Source organism: Semicossyphus pulcher, unplaced genomic scaffold, assembly GCF_022749685.1.
Source record: "Semicossyphus pulcher isolate SPU_LCO1_2020_fin unplaced genomic scaffold, fSemPul1.0.p SCAF_8, whole genome shotgun sequence".
In the NCBI taxonomy this organism is placed as follows: Eukaryota; Metazoa; Chordata; class Actinopteri; order Labriformes; family Labridae; genus Semicossyphus; species Semicossyphus pulcher.
This window is the reverse complement of record NW_027211759.1, coordinates 22,523,408-22,541,511: the sequence shown is the minus strand read 5'-3', so window position 1 is coordinate 22,541,511 and position 18,104 is coordinate 22,523,408. Positions and strand designations below refer to the sequence as shown.

The 18,104-nt window shown below is 41.6% G+C and overlaps 1 protein-coding gene across 3 annotated transcripts in view; it reads left to right on the top strand.

Annotated features, from left to right (window-relative positions):
• The window catches only part of abcc8 (ATP-binding cassette, sub-family C (CFTR/MRP), member 8), a 63,848-nt gene that overhangs the window by 6,632 nt on the left and 39,112 nt on the right, over window positions 1-18,104 (top strand). For all 3 annotated transcript variants that reach the window (XM_069685691.1, XM_069685690.1, XM_069685689.1), the window contains exons 3-9: window positions 190-331; window positions 2,143-2,264; window positions 3,791-3,957; window positions 5,680-5,922; window positions 9,873-10,061; window positions 12,328-12,492; window positions 13,664-13,819. In XM_069685691.1, the coding sequence (XP_069541792.1) occupies window positions 190-331; window positions 2,143-2,264; window positions 3,791-3,957; window positions 5,680-5,922; window positions 9,873-10,061; window positions 12,328-12,492; window positions 13,664-13,819 (1,184 nt within the window). The remainder of the gene's footprint in view (window positions 1-189; window positions 332-2,142; window positions 2,265-3,790; window positions 3,958-5,679; window positions 5,923-9,872; window positions 10,062-12,327; window positions 12,493-13,663; window positions 13,820-18,104) is intronic.

Sequence of the window (18,104 nt, the reverse complement as noted above, 5' to 3'; positions counted from 1 at the left end):
AGGTTGCAATGGAATAGAAAGTGCTGGGTAAAGTCTGTTCACAAGGTCATTTTTTGGGTAAAAATTCACAACTTCTTGGAGCGAAATGAGCCTCATCATGTCCCTCAGATAACCCTCATTTATTTTACTGTGTATTTAAGGTGATCCAGCCTTTTTGCTTACATGTTTTGTTCTCTTCTTCTGTTTGAGGCTGGGGCAGCCAGAGTTCAAAGGTCCACATCCACCACAGCACCTGGCTTCACTTTCCCGGTCACAACCTGCGCTGGCTCCTCACCTTTGTGCTGCTCTTCATCCTCGTCTGTGAGATCGCGGAGGGCATCGTGTCCGATGGGTATGTTTGACACAACAAGTAATCTATAATATAATTGATTCTGTCATCATAAACTCCTGACATCGATGACTGTTGGCTTCTACCAATAATTATCCAAAAATAATTAATTAAGCTTTAAAACATTTTACAAAAATTAATACAGCGTTATTTTTTTGATGAAAAAACAGTGCTTCAGTGCTATGTTCAGAGCACTGCTGAGTCACACTAGTCATCTAATTGAAACCATTTTACACCTGGGATCACAGGTGAAAACTGTTAACTGTAATTAGCACTTTATCTCCCTATTATAAAAGCTCACGGGAGAATAGCTCCATGACTAACCTAACTATGCTGAGATTTGCTGTGGATGGTGAGGACATCTCTTACACTTGTTCTTTTCTTCTACCTGAAATATATAAATATATATATGTCTTCTGACACATAGAGACAGACAACTTTTCGCACTCACACCCACTATTGGCAATTTAGAGTCACCAATGAACCTAACGAGCATGTCTTTGGAATGTGGGAAGAAGCTGGAGACCCCCGGAGAGAGAACCCACGCATGCACGGGGAGAACATGCAAACTCCATACAGAAAGGCCAACTTTGTCCAAGCCAGGCTTTGAACCAGTGACCTTCTAGCTGTGAGGCAACAGCGCTAACCACTGCACCACCGTGCAGCCCCACCAAAATCACACCTTTAAAATATATTGGATTATGGAGGAATGAAACTGCCACAATCAAGCATAAATAAATAAAAAATATAAACACATACGCCATTGAATGCACCAAAAATCTTAAAAACAAGGCATTATTTAAGCATTAATTAATTGATAACATCGGAATCTAACCCCAACCCTCTATTCATAGGATTGAATACAACTCATGTCAATAAAATGGGTAAACAGTGAGTGAGAGGAAAACATGCAATCTTTGTTTTTGACCATAAAATCCCGCCAAATGTTGACAGAAGCAGCCCAAAATTAATCTACCAGCCCAATGTAAGCAAAGGAAACCCAACTGGGAGGAAACCTGCCCAATCTGGCAACACTGTCTTTCTCCGCCTGTCTCTTAAAGCCATATGCATCCTGCTTTTGTCCCTGGAGGTGACGCAAAAGACATAAGACATAAGATCATTTGTTATTATGCAGTCAGACACACAAAACTCATGTTTGGTTGCTTGAAGACAATCAGCAATAGAAAAAAGGATAAAAACAAGCTAATTAACAAGACATAAAAAAATCAAAACATCAATCAATCAATATAGCAAGATAAATAAGATTTCACTTAGAGTCTGCTATCTATCAGTATAGGCACTTTGGGAGAGGCGGGTTAACAGTGACATTACAAATGGTGCAATACAAAAGGGTCCTCAAAAGACTTCAGAGCTTAACATCAATGGGAGGATGGGGTTGATGGAGGCCACAGTTAATCAGCTATTTCTGCACAGTGATTGTTACTGAAGTGAATAGAAGAGCTCTCCATGTGCTCTGTGCTTCACTGGGTTTTTCACCCCAATTTCAGAGCTGTGCTGCAGAGCCTGACTTGGTTGTTGACGTCTCTCTGTGTGTAAGTGTGTAATTAAGTGTGTGCGTGTGGTTCATGCTTTATGGGTTACCAGACAACAAACAGGCTCTTCGCTTCTACATCTAACAAGTAATGGGATGCATGTGGTTATATGCGCCAACTTGTTCAGCATACATTAGGGAACATGCTCTGCTTAATGAACACAGAATATGTACAGACATTGTTTACTCTGCCTCATTTATATTATGTTTTTTTGTGCATAATTTAAGCCTTTTCCTCATCTTTCCCGATGCTCATGTGCAGGTACAGCCAATCCCTCCATCTGCACCTGTACATGCCTGCAGGTCTGGCCTTCATGGCGGGCATCACCTCTATTATCTACTATCATAACATCGAGACCTCCAACTTCCCCAAACTGCTATTAGGTACAGTATTATTAAATTCAGCTACCCTGTGTTTGTAAATCATTGTCCCTGAACCTTTACTCACAGAGAAATGGTTTGCTGAACACAATTAAGTCCTTTTTTAGAAACACATCCCTGTATACTTTTTACTGTTGGTCTCTGGGTAGCTTCTCTGAAACACCCTGTCAGGTTTTCACACATATCCCAGCGCTTTTTTGTGGCATCCAAATGTGATTAAGTCTTGTGAAAAACATTGATGAAAAGTAATCAGGGCTTTTGAAGTCTGCGTAAATCAAACTATGCAGCAGGAAACTGACCCTTTTCAACATTTGGATGATATCATGAATCATAAACAGTGTTACAGGCTGAATGGTTCATTGGCTTCAGATAAGACTGCAAAATAATTGAGAAGACTGTATCATCTAGTCTAATGGTGCTGCTCTGAGTAGGTATAAATGATCCCTTTTCATTCGGTAAATGAGTTTTAGGTGAAACATTTTCTTTATGATCTGTGAGAATTAACCCACTACAACAAAATATCCCCATTGCAACCATATAGTCAAAGCTTTTCTTGTTGCATAAGACATCAGAACATACCCTGTTTTCCCAGTCGACCATCTCTCACATTTACCGTGAAATGAACCAATGACCTTTATTTTATATCAATATCTCCCTTCAGTCGATTAGTTTTCATCATGAACTCCCATGTTTGCTACTTTAACGATCATCCGGTTGCTTCTCCTCAGCTGTTCAGTTTTTCTTTCTCCTCATGCGTCATTAACTTTACTCCCATCAAGTCACTGAGCTGCCTTCAACGCTCTAATCTCCATATCGCAGTCAGTATCATGAGGGAGGTGGTGGACGTACTAGTATAAAGCATGCATTAACATAACTTAATCTTCTACATTGACCCTCACGTCGCTGCTATTGTCACGCTGTAGATGCTTTTCATCATGAGGTAGGAAACGTTGTATCAGAGGCTGCTGCAGAGTCTGAGCCGAAGATCTTGTTTCCTTGTTGTCCTGCAGTGTAATCTTTCCTTTGTAATCTCATCACCAACAATGTTTCCACCTGTAATCTCTCAATATCTAGCCCAATAAAACCTCTGAACTGACATGACTGGACTCGACAGGAAAAGACCTAACAATGTAAAGACATTTTATGTAACTTATAAGCTTATAACTGCATCAGCGGTGTTGACCTTGAAAGCTGTTAGAGACACATTGCTGAGGTGTTTTCATTCACAACCTTGGAAAGGAGGAACGGGGGAGGAAGAGGTTGAGCAAAACGAAGGAAGACACATAAAAGAGATAAAAATAACACATCATAGTTTATATCTACAGACTAATTAAAGAACTAACACAAGAAATTAAATGAAGCAAACCCAGTTGATCCACCACGTCTTCACTCACTCTTATATGAAAAGACATTATTGTGACTAATTTGAACTCCACTTCTAATATAATCGGTCTGCAGTCGTTTTATTGACCTCTTTGGCTTGTCCTGTGATTTTGTGTCCTCCCCTGATGCCTCTTTAATCTCCTCAGCCCTGCTCATCTACTGGGTGCTGGCCTTCACCATGAAGACCATCAAGTTTGCCAAGTACACCGAGCACGGCATCGGCCCCAGGCAGCTACGCTACTGCATCACCGGACTGCTGATGCTGCTGTACGGACTCCTGCTCGCTGTGGAGATCAATGTCATCCTGGGCAGGGTGAGTGCATGCATGTGTGTGTGTCTATGTTGGTGTGTTTATGTGTGTGTTGTAACATGGTGCAGCCGTATGTAGACATCTGATCTGATTATAAATGCAGTAAAAAGAGTCCACAGCTACTCTAGCTACTCTATGAGACTGTACACAGTATTTCTTTTAGCTGAATGCTAATGCTAGCATGCTAACATGCTTCAGTCATAACAGTAACGTGTTAATGTTGAAAATATGACATTTACCATGGTAACCTTCTTTGTAAAGTTTGATTTCATGCTTAAAAGCACGAACATCAAAATGTTGCTGAAGCTGATGAGAATGTTGTTAGTTTTGCACAGACAGTATTTAGTTATAGCTTAATGTATGGGACACAGAAAGTTTGATCTGATCATTAACTTAATGTTGCAGCTCTTAGTAAACGAGACATGAAAGTCTGTATCTGTAGCTTCTGCTCAATAGTCATTCAGATATTTCACCAACAGACATAAAATCAAAGCTCAGGATGGTTCTAGATGAACAGCCAGGGGTTCTCAAAAACCTTTTTGGCTTCCCTTGGGGAGCATGAGCGTCTGTTCAAAAATCTCTGTATATTGTCTAATAACTGTGGAGACTTTTCAGTGTACACTAAAGTGTTGAACCAACAGATGGGCATCGCCAGCAGCAAGTCACTAGAGATGCTAAAGAGACATTTATTAAGGAACAAATCCCAATTAAGAAAAGTGGAGCAAATTTATGGCAAAAATCTTCGAAAAAATAAAAGTAAAGCTTATTGCTTTGAGACAGAGGAAAGATCCTCTCAGCTTTATGAAACAGAGTCGCAGCCTCAGGCTGCCCTCATGCTCAGAGTTCAAAGACGTGCCAGCCTGGTGCCACGTTTAACTGTGACTGTGTCTGACAAGATCTTTAAAACTGATTCAGCCGACTGAACTTATTATTCTGTAATCATCCATCTGGCTGTGTGTTGATTTCACAGTACATCATTCATTGTGTTATCTTTTTATTACTCTGTTCATGACATTTTCAGTCTTGTTACCCTTTTAACACAATACAAGAAAATGTCAGAGTGGTGAACACTTTGGTCTCCCTTTCCTCGGGACAGTTTGTGTTTGTCTCTGATAATCTGCAAACATCAATTATTCAATTGATCTGGAGCCCATTTCTAACAAACTATGCAAACAGAATATCATGTGACCTACGGTTTGATTAATAAATGTAATTTGTGTTTGAGTCTATTAACAGTGAAGGCGTTGGACATTTTCTGTAGAATATAATCTGCCAGTCACTGACCTAGTTTCCACACATTGCCTATCTCTCCTGAAACTGTGTCACTGCTCTGTCTTCATGTAACATGTTGTGGAGATACATTTCCCTGCACCATATATGTATCCTTTTATCCCTCGTACTCTGTTGACCTTTTCTATTTGTAAAAGCTTCAGTGTGCTAGTTGTGAAAGCTTTGAAAGCTCTGCCAACTGCAGTGCTGATATCAGACAGCCTGTGATTAATACAGAAAAGAGACTATTTATCATCCTGCAGCTATAATTAACCCCGCTAACAAGAGTGCGTTCAACTGTGGTATCCATAGTTGCTCTCACTTACAGTGTGGAGAAAAGTCTGATTATTTTCTCCATGGATGAGCTAATGTTTCTGTTTCTGTCCACCCTTGATTTTCAGGTCACTGGGGTTTAAGTCTAATCACACTCGTCTTCTGTCCTCCCCTCTCTCTCAGCGCTACATGTGTTTCGCCGACCCGACAGAGGTGAAGCCCCCAGAGGATCTGCAGGACCTTGGTGTTCGTTTCCTGCAGCCATTTGTCAACCTGTTGTCCAAAGCCACATACTGGTGGATGAACACCTTCATCACCTCCGCTCACAGACGACCCATCGACCTCAAGGTCATCGGCAAACTGCCCATCGCCATGAGAGCCCTCACCAATTACATCAAGCTACGCAGGGCCTTCGAAGACCAGAAGGTAAGTGAACTGACTGACTGCTGGTTATCTCTGGGAAGTGTTTGTGAACAGAATGGGATTGTTGTCTAGTGCTTGAATAATTAAAACACACACGTCTTACTTGAATCCTTAATTCAACCATTACAAGGTGAAAATCTCAGTTTCGTTCTCTTTGACGGCACCTAAGGCGATAAACAGTAATTGCGGGAGCACACTTCCCAGATATCCAGACGTGTGACGTCCACAGTTGGCTCTGGTTGTAACTCTTGATTTTCCTCTCTGACGGTCGCTTTCCTTTTTAGACTGTTTGCTTCATCTGAGCGTCGAGTTTGCTTCTTTTTCTTTGGATTTTCTCTTATTTTTGAAGTTGTATCTGTAGTCATCGATCTTTTCTTTGTTTGTTCAGCCATAGTAGATTATTGTTCACATCCAACACTGTTTGGATATCTGGGAAGTGTGCTCCCGCAATTACCGTTTATCGCCATAGGTACCGCCAAAGAGAACGAATCTGAAATCTTCGAGATTATAACTTTAAGGATACTGGTTGTCTCCTCTTCACTCTGATGGTCAAAACAGCATTTTTTCTCAGCTTCTCATCCGTGGGACATTCAGAGTCAGAGTCAGATCTCAGTTCTTGTAACTGATGTAGCGAAACCAAAAGCTTCTCTATGCTTGTTGCGTCATTGGTGCTGAATATATAATCACACATGTATCCGGCTCTGGGCAGAAGGCACCAAAGATGATCTGCATGTTGGATAAAAATGAATTATAATACTGGGCTGTTTCTCCTATGAATTCTACTTTCCGCAAGAAGTGAAGAGTTTGAGCATTTTGTACCCAAATAACAAAGTTAATGTCTGCCTGTCAACGGTCCTGGGTTATTTTTAGCAACCATAGGAGAGCAACCACTGTCTCTCTCTTATTCTCTTAATCTTCCCTCACAGACACAAGGAAGGTTTTCTGTGTTTATGTAAGAGCTCAGAGTGCAGCTCGTTCAGCTCCTTACAGCACCACTTCACTTTATTTTGAGCCCATTTGTTAGTGTAGCTGTCTTAATAAATCTCCATGTATACTTGTCTATGGGTCAGTCTGACATGTGCATGAAGTGATCTGGGAATCTTACAAGGTTTTTTTTTTTTTTCATCCAGCTGTTCTCATAAAGACGTTGATCTCTGTCCTGTGATGACTCACTCCTGGCTGAACTGGGAACAGTTAACTGTTTTCAGACGTCACACAGCTGATTAGTCGATAGTGTAAACAAAAGCAATGTCACATGTGCAGATGGTAAAGCTCAGTCTGTTTATCTCAGGCGTTTAAAGTCTAAAACACATACAAAATATTTTAAATCACAAAATTGAACATGGTTCCTCCAAGATTTATCATGGTTGAGTATGTCCTGGTGGAGCTGTTGATTTAACCTTGTGGTCACTTCTAGGGCTATTGGTTTTGTTGATGATGTCCTGGTTTGCATCACTGTGAACTGTTAGGCCCCGTGTCCACAGAGCGCCTTTCTCTGGCAGAAAAGTGCTGCCTGGGATGAAGCGCTTGTGCAGTGAGAGTTTTTGGTCTCTATAGTGATACTGTTTGTTTGTCATATCGTACGGGTGCGGGGAGACAGAAACGGCCAAAACAAATTGCTCCTCCATGTTTGGTGGTAACCAGGGTAACAAGCGGCGGCCCATCTAATCGGTTGCCTGAAAAAGGCGGCAGTGACGACACCTGCGCCTTTCTGAAAACACTCAACGCTCTGTCCTCATTGGGAACAATTGAAAAAAGATGCTGCAATCAGGTGTTTCCAATATTTTCTCCTCCATATTTATAATGTAGACGGAAAAACTATCAGCCACCTCTCAAGATAAGGGACCTTCTGTGTGGCGTCTGCATGTCGTCCAAGTGCTCTTCAGGTTAAGTGAACTGGAAATTGTGATGAACTCCCTCTCTAAGGAGGACCCTTGGCTCTTTTTCATTACATGCAGGGATATTTCAAACACACATGACTCTAAGCTTGTATAAAGAGTAGGGGGATGGGTGGATAATACTGTTTGGTGGTTAGATTCCTGCATTTACCCATCAAACTTTTGAGTGCCTTTGAGAAAACTCCTGGTTAACTTTGTTTCAAACCTCTGAATCATCGCTGCACATTTTCTATTTGCTTAGCAGTTAAATAGTGAATCAATTAATTGAAGAAAAAACAACAATTCTGAGTGATTTTCAAGCTGGCCCTGAGTATTTGTGAACATTTGGGGTGAGATTATCCCGTTGGAGAGAATGCAACACAGAGCGCTTCCCCTATAGGATCCTCACATGCTCTCAAATGCATAAAGTCATCCATGAATGAAGAGTTGTCAGAAAATGTAATAGCTGCCATTTTGAATTAAAAGATGTCATAGATTAAATATTCTCCTCTTTTTGTATAATATTGATACTGAGGCTGGTTTACAGTTCTTCAACATTCCTAGAAAGATAAGTCTTGATGTGGTCTCTATGGTCGGGAATTGAACGGGAATTTTGTCGCTTCAGTCTTTGTCCTCCCTGCTCGGGGATCCCTGCGTTCGCCTTGACGCACTTTTCTTCCAGTCTTATTATTGCAGACCAAACTGAGTTTGTCTCCTCGTTTTCTTCTTCCATCCTTCCTCTCTCTTTCTCCCTGCCTCTCCTTCTCTCTGTTTCACTTTCGGAGCACGTGTCAGGGGTCAGAGGTGAAGGGCCTCTTCTGCAGGGTCACTGTTTTCCAGAGTACTGAGGGTCACAGAGATTCGTCACTGCTGCGTGTGTGTCCGGTGTGAACACAGACCGTGCTTCCTTCCGGCAGGAGCGAGGGATGAGAGAGATTGAAAGATCCCAGTGGAGAGGTGGGGGTGGGCGGTGGGGGCATTTAGAGGAGAGCCCAGAGGCGCCGGGTCATTCCCATTCTACTGTGAACGAGGCGACATCCCGACCCCTGCGGGGGTGAAAGCACTGCGCTTCATGGGAAGCTAGTTTCACTCCTCCTTCCTTGTCGTTTGAACCCAAGGTAGAAGGAGAGGATGTGTGTGTGTGGGTGTGTTTGTTTGTGTTTGTGCGTGACGTGCTCAGTGACACATGTCTCCTACGAAGGCTGAGGTTCAATTCCAGCTTGAATGGAAAGATTGAGACACATGATAACGGTCACGTCTCTTCTCACAGCTCTGAAAAGTGACTCTGTCGTGCGCACACACAAACACAAACACTCACACGCACACACTTACTGTGTGTAAGTGAAAATGTCCTGTTTTCTGCTCTGTGACAGACCAGATGTTTTCTCTGATCACCGCTGACTGAGTCAGTGAGCCCAGCTGTGGTGTCGTTTGTGACGTTATTATATTTCAGACGTAATAAATCAGTTTAAATAAACATCAGGAGCTCTTAAAGTCTGCTTTGACAATCCCTTTAATCTCAAGGTGATTTTTATTGTCCTTTAATAATCCCTGAATCTGTTTTCCCTAGCTGTTTGATGCTCGTCCTCTGCATCTCTGTTTTCCTTCATCATTAGTTATAGAAGAGCTAAACATAACCGACTGAGCTCCTCCGCATCCCATGGTGCAGCAGCAGCAGGGAGGAGGATGGAGACTCTGAACGTGACCTCGTTTTGCAGGTTTCTGTTGCAGTGCTGGACTCTCTCTTGAGTTAATGATGACGATTCAGCTTTTATGTTCAAGCGATTACTTCCTCTCCCTCCTTCAGCTGCCTGAATTGTCTCACCTCATTACTTTTTCTGTGTTGTGCTGCCTGTTTCGATCAACAGAGAAATGCCTGTGGTGTTATGAAATCTTTATGGTGACATTTCAACAGATTAACTTCTTTCTTTAACAGCCGCTGTCTTCATTACACAGTTAAATAATCCAAATCCTTTCAAGTTAAGAAAATTGTTATTCAGCATCTGAATGTTCCCCTAATGTTTTCACTCAGCATGCTGATATATTTCCACCTCTCCTCTTTTTGGCTCCCCTCAGAGGCCCCAGGACACAGCACCCCAGGGCCCAAAGTGGATCTGGCAGGCCCTTAGGAAAGCGTTCGGCAGACCTCTCATCCTCAGCATCACTTTCCGCTTCCTGGCCGACCTGCTGGGCTTCGCCGGCCCGCTCTGCATTTCTGGCATCGTCCACCACATCAGCAAGGACAACCGCACCATTCAGCCGCCGGTGAGGGGTCAAACGTATACAGCCACACGCACGTTAGTACATCTAAACACAACACAACAGAGGGATTAAAAGTCTGTGATCTGTGATACAGGACAATTTAAATTAAGATCCTGCATATTGTGTGAGTACAACTTGCCATAAGTCAGTTGTTTTTTCTTGGCAAATACATTCAGTCTAGAGCTGCTTTTTTCCACACAGCTGCTGTTTTTCATCTCCTCCTCAGTGACACTGAAAATTGTTATTTTCAATTCATTAGTCTTGTTAAAGACAACATCAGTTTTACATGTACATATATTTTTTTGTCCCATTAATATATCTCTGCATTCAGTTAACAAAGCCGTGTAACTTTAATCGTGCACTTAAAGGGATAGTTTATGTTTTTTGAAGTGGGGTTGTTTGAGGTACTTATCAATAGAAAGGTTTAAGGCTGAACAATGAATCTAAATTGGATCAAAATCACAATATGGCCGACTGCAAGGAGGCGCAATATTAGTTAAAGGTGAAATGTCTGTCAAAATACCATTTCATTTAAATATTGTGCTGCAGAGATGTTCTGGCCTACACGTCATACATAAACATTTAAATATAATATATAATATAAAGTATCAGATATCTTTGTTTGGTTTAATATGTTTTTCAATGAAAATGAGAATAATGATGTAAAAATTATTATTCCCTTCAATATCGCAAATCATATCAAAATTGCTATACAAGTAAAAATAATTGCAGTTAGATATGTTTTCTCCATCGTTCAGCCCTAGTGAGTGTGCTCTCAGGAGAGGCCGGCTGGAGTCCCTACACTGAAGCAAATCTAAGGTGGTCAGGAGTAGCAAATACTTTAGCCACTTAAAAGAGACCTACACATAAACAAAAATTTTCAGTTTTTATTTTTTTGTCACCGCTTCACATTGACAGACGGCCCTCTCCCTCTGTACTATGTCTCACTCTGCACAACGGCCCTGTATACCTACACATGCAACGCACGGTATCGGATCAGCTGTTTGGGTCAGCAGTTTGTAGAAGAGAAAACAAATAAAAGAAAAACATAATGGAAACGACAAAGTGCTGCTCATGGATCCACTTAAAAAAAACAACTATCCCTTTAAAGTAAAGTTTATGGAAAAATCATTCACTGTTATTATGTAATAATTTGAGAAAAAAAAACAAAAATGTATCAGGTCCCAATTGAAACCAGTGTGAGGAGCAGAGACAGAAATGTCTCATCTTAAATACCCAAAACTTCTGTAACTGTGAATTTTTGTCTCGTTTTTTATTCCTTTTCCAAATTCCCTGGTAAACATAAGATCTGAGCTCTCTGAACACAGGAGTTTAGGGAATATGGAGTGTAGACACAGGATGATGTCTGAACAGGACAGAGACAAGTATTCAGAAACAGACAGACAGCTCAGACATGACAGAGACGTCACATGGCTTTCTTCTGCCACTCAAAGGTCACTGTGACAATTTAATAAGATGTGTGTGATGCCCTTTCTCCCAGGTGCACCCTCCCTGATGGCGTACTAATTTAATCCTCCTCAAATATTTATGAGACTTATTGCTGCTGGAGGTGACTCTGTTTCTTAGATTCCACACAGGGCAGGCTGCCAAACCAGACACACAGACAGACGATCCTCCTGTAAGAATAACTCTTCAATTATTTGTTTGAATCCACTGGAGCACGCAGAATATCAAAAATTGAGAATGTAAAAGACTCTTCAGGCTCTCAAAGTAAATGTACTTGACAGCGTGTCGTTTGGAGAGAGGACTGATAATAGTCTGTAGCAGAGACTGTAGCAGCAGCAGGAGGATGTTTCCTGATCTTATATGGGTTGTGGAGGAGAAAGAAATGAGAAATTTAAAGGATGAGTGGATGAGGAGTCGAGGCACATTTCTAATCAATAATTTGTAATCTCCTTTGTGAATGATCTCCACCTGATGCAGAATTAATTACTCTTTGAGGGAGACACCGTATCCATCTCCTACAGCTGAAGCACATTTCCTCTTTGGTTTCCAGCTCACTCTCCACTCTTCAGTCTGATGGAGTTTCGCGCGCTGTGTTGAATCATGCTGTGAAATTTAAATGGAAAGACGTTTGAAGTGAAAAACCATTTTAGTTAAAATTCATTACAGACAGAAACACTCCAGGTCAAATCCAATCCTGCAGAGTTCAGCCTGCGTGATTGACCCCGCAGAGACAGAGCCTGACTAACAATTATAACCTGCTCGATTCCTCCATCTCCCTCTCCCCACCTGTCTGTGCTTCCAGATGAAGTTACTGGGGATCTATTTCATTTCCTCCAAAGAGTTTCTGGAGAATGCGTACGTGCTGGCTGTGCTGCTCTTCTTCGCCCTGCTCCTGCAGAGGACCTTCCTCCAGGCCTCCTACTATGTGGCCATTGAGACAGGCATCAACCTGCGCGGGGCCATACAGGTACGACCATGAAACACCTTTTTGAAAAATGTCCGGATTCATACAGCTGTCTGCTTGTTTCCTCATGTGTTGTTTTAATATTAACTAAACTACTACTACAAACTGACAATCCTAATTTTACAGCTAAGACAATGTGGCCAGCTAAGAAGAGTTAGCTGACAAACATTACGAACTGACAAAACAAAATGCAACTTTCAGCAGTCTGCAGCCTCAGCTTGCATGATGATCGAGCACGTGTGAAAATGTAAATTAAATGTCATAATCTTAAGAAACTGCTCCTGTCAATCAGCTTCAGGGCACAGCATGGGGGGGTTATCAATCATGTTCAGACACACCTTTACTTCATCATCAAGCTTATCTGGTACAATGCTAAGGGCTGTGTATGTTATGACTAAAAACAAGCTTTTATGTAAGGGATAATGTATAATGAGCAGGTTGTTATCGTGGAATGGAAGGGAGTTAACTGCTAACCTGATGGGCAACGGTTAACTCTGTAGCCGTCTTAAGCTGAGCTAACCAAGCTGATATTACTCACATTAAAATGCGCTAAGCTTGCTGTTTTTACTCACATTATATACATATTGTTCAGTAAGACACGGTGCGCCTCAGGAATAAGCGCAGCACTTGATTGAGGTTTTCTGTCTCGTCACTCTTGACATTTTCTTTTCAATTCACCGTCTTTAAACACCTCCATATCCCGTACTGTGTTCTGTTCAATCTTTACTTCATGTGCCGTCTTCAGTTTTGTAGATCTCTCTGTCGTTGCCAATAGTTTTTGCGTCTTTTAACCTCTATTGCTTTCTCTCTGCTGTTTTCGTTTATTTTCTTTTTCTCCCACTGTAAACAGCCCAATGTCAAATTTACCAGACTTCTTTCAGCGGATTGATATGATTACAGTTAGTCCTCCTGATTTGAGCAGCATCCTTAGCAACGGTCTGTTCTTCATAACAACGGTCTGTTATGGAGTAATAGCAGATCTTGGAATGCCAGAATTAAACAATCAGAATCAAGCATTCAAAACAGCCGTGCAATAAAAGACAAATAACCACTTGAACGAAGATCAGAGTGACAACAGCAAACAAAATGACTCAAACTCAAAATGTATTTGACATGTGAACTTTTGTCAAAACTGTTTGTTTGATAGTTTGATTGTGTCTCCATCTCCCTTCAGACAAAAATCTACAACAAGATCATGCGCCTGTGCACCTCCAACATGTCCATGGGCGAGCTGACTGTCGCTCAGATCTGCAACCTGGTTGCCATAGATACCAACCAGCTGATGTGGTTCTTCTTCCTCTGTCCGAACCTGTGGGCCATGCCAGTACAGGTAAAACACATGCCTTTATCCTCTATTTAGTTTAAGGACATATTTATTGTTGATGCATGAGTTTAAAGGAAGTCCTGCTGTGGATATGTACACCTGAGGTTCTTGATTTATAGTTCAGTGTCAGATTTGACCCACTGGTAGCAGCTCTGCAACACTAGATGGATGAATCATACAGGATCAGGCTGTATCGTGCTTTTACTTTATTCCCCAAAGTAACATTTCATTCTTTTACTAACTCTGTGAAATAGAGCGAAGTCTTGATTTTAGTGTTATATAACAAGAGTTCCAGATAACTAGCTCACTGGAAAACTACCGTCATGTAGTCACATCGGGTCCTCTCCTCTCCTGTAGTAAGTGGAAGACTCAGTGAGCAGATGGTTTGCAGTAGAGATGACTTTGTTTAAAGTGTTTCTGAAAAGGAGGGAATAAGAGAAGTCTGTTTTTACCTGCTTTAATGTAGTCCTCACTCTCAACAGCTGGTGGAGAAAACATGAACAGCTCTGCAGTCCCCATGTGTTTTCTCTGCTGTCAACGTACACATAGCTGCTACAGAAGCTAAATGTAAAAGCTACATAGCAACAACATGATCCCTTAACACAAATATGAATCACACTGCCTTTCAATTCATGTCATGGACACGTTGCCATTTCGCTGCCTTTCAATCAGGGGTGAAACATAAACAGAGATGTGAAGGCTGAAACGGAGCGTCAGGTGTTACAGCTCCTGTGGGAGGTAGAGGAGCTTCATGTGTGCAGTCGATCGAAAGCCTGTGACCTTCCTGCTCTCTGCTGTTGTCCTATAAGTGGATCATAGAATTCATGACACACAACGCTGTGCATCAATGTTGTTAGTCATTCACCATAAAGTCCTCAGGAGGAAGTCTTTCTCCCTCTCTCTCCTGCTGCTCGACTCAAGAAAATCCTCTCATCATATTAACCTGCTGTTCCTGTCTTCGTCCCTCTGGGCTCAAACGCTTCCTCCATATCAAATGTGAAAACAATTTAGCTGGATATAGTAGTAACAGTTACACACATGGCCATGTTTATGTTAACCTGCTGCTTCATATTGTTCACTAATGTATGCTACATGCCAGTGGAGGTGCATGGACATCAAAGCTTTGGGGAGAAGATATACGTAGCTTTCACAACTCAAAGCAACATCAAAAGCTGTGATGAAAGAGCAACAACGACGAATGAGAAGAGAACGATCCTTGAATCCTTGAATAGTAACTGACAACAAGACTTAAAAGGACATGTTATTATAAAGCCTGTGATCTTTTCAGAGTGTAAAGCCAGCACTGTTAAAATGTTCTTAAAGCATTTTTAACAATCTTTATTTTAGCCTCTGTCCTGTGTTGGGACCTTGTTTAATGTGAGTAGGAAAGCATCGTATCATCTCTTTAGGAAGCGCTGTTCTGAAGAATATAATGTTTGAATGCTTAAACTACATAATGTACTGAATACTGTTTATGTATTGGCTGACCGCCGGGGTCAGCCCTACACATGGGTCTGTATGTGACTGACTGACTGACTGAGTGACTGACTGACGGTACTTTCAGAGCCGTAGAGAGAGAGAGTCGTGACATCGCAATGGTGGATCATGGAGCATATTGAACCTCCACTGACGCGACTCTCTGTTTATACTGCTCTGGATACTTTGTTCGGGGAGTAGGCAGGGCTGCTCCTCCACTGCTCGTCCGCTGTCCTCACCTACGTCTGCAGAGCGCACCTGCTTTCAAACACGTTGTCATCGGCCTCATAAGGACAGTCCTTGTAACACATTGCCCACAAAAGCGCACATTGACCTGATGCGGTCAGCCACATACTAGGTTTTGACCTTGTCTTGTTATACAGTATATATCTCATAAGGAAGCCATGGTAATCTTGCAGTGTTGTTCTTTCAGTGATACCAATTTTCAAACACAGTTTAAAGGCATAGAGCACTGCATATTTGGATGTGCTATTCTCCCCCACTTTTCTCCTCTCCTCAGTTTCATTCTCTCTGGCGACACCAGTGGTGATGAACGGTAATTGCAGGAGCACACTTCCCAGATATCCAGACAGTGCTGCATGTGTGACGTCCACGGTTGGCTCCGGTTGTAACTCTTGATTTTCCTCGCTGATGGTCGCTTTCCTTTTTAGACTGTTTGCTTCATCTGAGCGTCAAATTTGTTTCTTTTTCTTTGGATTTTCACTTCACAAGTTGTATCTGTAGTCATCGATCTTTTCTTTGTTTGTCCAGCCATAGTAGATTACTGTTTACTCACAACACTTGCAGAGACCGGAAAAGCAGCCACTTAGCTCCGCCTACCCTCTCTGACAGACCAACCACTGCTGGCTGATGGAAAACATGTCACTAACTGGGCGACGCTTGTGATTTTTTCCGCGAAAGTTGCCACAGACACCCAGTCTGTAATACTGCAGATGCAAAGTCAGTGGGCCATAGGCTCAATCACCATTGTGCTACCTCATTCGGCGATAGACAGCGGCTTAACAGACATTTATTTACATGAAAATCTTCGAGATTATAATTTAAAATTAAAGTTTTTTGAGCACAACATTTTACAAACTTAATATATGTCATGTACTTTAACGGAACTTTTTTCGAGTTCTCTGTTTTCCTGCAAAGTCATGTAGGGGGGGTGGAAGCAAAAAAGTTTTTTTAAATCCACCAAAATACAGGAAAAGTATTGATACAAACTGTCATAAAAACATGACAGAAACGTCCTTCAGCAGCATCTTAAACCTGCTGCAGCTTCCTCTGAGGTCTGTGCTGCATTAGTATTCTCCGTCAGTATCCACCTGTCTGCCCCGAACTGTTAAATCGATCCTATGAGTAAAACCTTTACTGCCTCCGGGCCTGACGGGACGTGTCCCTGGACCTTTTGAAGTTTACGAGTGATCTCAAATGTTTCTCTGGTTTCTCGTCCTCGTTTCAGCTTTTATTAAACTATGAATCCCAAAATGCTTTCATGCATAAACGTCTTCATTAGTGAAGTCAGTTGATAGTTGTTTTGTCATGGTAGACATGATTTGTCATAGCTGGATAAACACAGATGAAACTAATTTAAATACCGTGGCTCAGTCCCATTAAGCCGTGACAGTCAGCCAGCTACAGGATACCTGGACCCTGAAACTAGCTCATCTAAATGACACAGTTGTTTCTAATGTTTATAATTCCACCTTTAGCTTTCCTGCTGTATCAACCAAACATGTCTGCTGTGTAAAGGTCTTTTATTTATCAGAGGCTCAGAAGACATTAGCTGCCAGTTACTTTATCTCTCAGTGCTCTCTCTCATAAGCTTGTCAGTTTTAATGTTCATTAAACTCAAAGCTGCTGCAGTTAATCTGGAAATAAAGGGTTTGAGGCTTCTTAATGAAATATTTTAATGTAACATAGTCACCAGAAGAAAAGTGTATCTATGTAGAAAAAGGATTGTGGCGCCTGTATCTTAAGCCGTGCTACTGGTTTGACTCTAAAGGAAATAAGAATAAGCCTTGTCGGTTCCACACTTCAGGCCAGACTAATTACAGCTATTGGATGGATAATCATGATTGTTATGTTCTTGTTCTCTACAGGATAAAATTAAGTTACTTTGACAACCCCTTTGTGTTTTATAAAACGTCCCCAGCAGATCAAAGCTTTTACTTAACCTGTAAAATATTTCAACATCTGAAAAGGCTAAAACCATGTGCAGAAAACCACGGCACGATGCAAGTACTGACTTTTTCTCTTGCACCATCAACAGGATTGTTTAATGAATATAGTCCAAGTCCAAGTATAGTCTGACAACGATATACTGTAGCTTCTGGGGACAATGGTGAACATGTCGGGCATGTCCGGTTTTGTCAGCGGTTAGTGATTAACGACCTCCAGTCAAGACTTCCTTTTCCGCGTGCTACATTGTTTAAAGAAAAATAAATCGTTTTTCTTGTGATTTATTTTAATTAATGAGTCTTACCTTTGCCGAAATTTCAACATGATGCAGATTAGTAAAAAGTAAAAATGCAGCTTTGTCAGGTCGGTCGTCAAGAGGAGAAGAAAACTACTTTTAAAAATGCTCGTTTGTTGAGTGGAGGTCGGATCGATCATTTCTGATGCATTCGAGAAAGTTGGGAATTGTGAACGCTCAACGGCTTTCGTGACACAGCATCAAGGAATTTATCTCAAGTTGAATCTAGAGCTTAGATCTAGAGCAGGTTGTTAGCTGTTAGCATGCAGATTTCTGTTGATATAGATTAATAAGAAGCTAAGTCGTTGTCAGATGACGCTGTTGGGAGCCGGG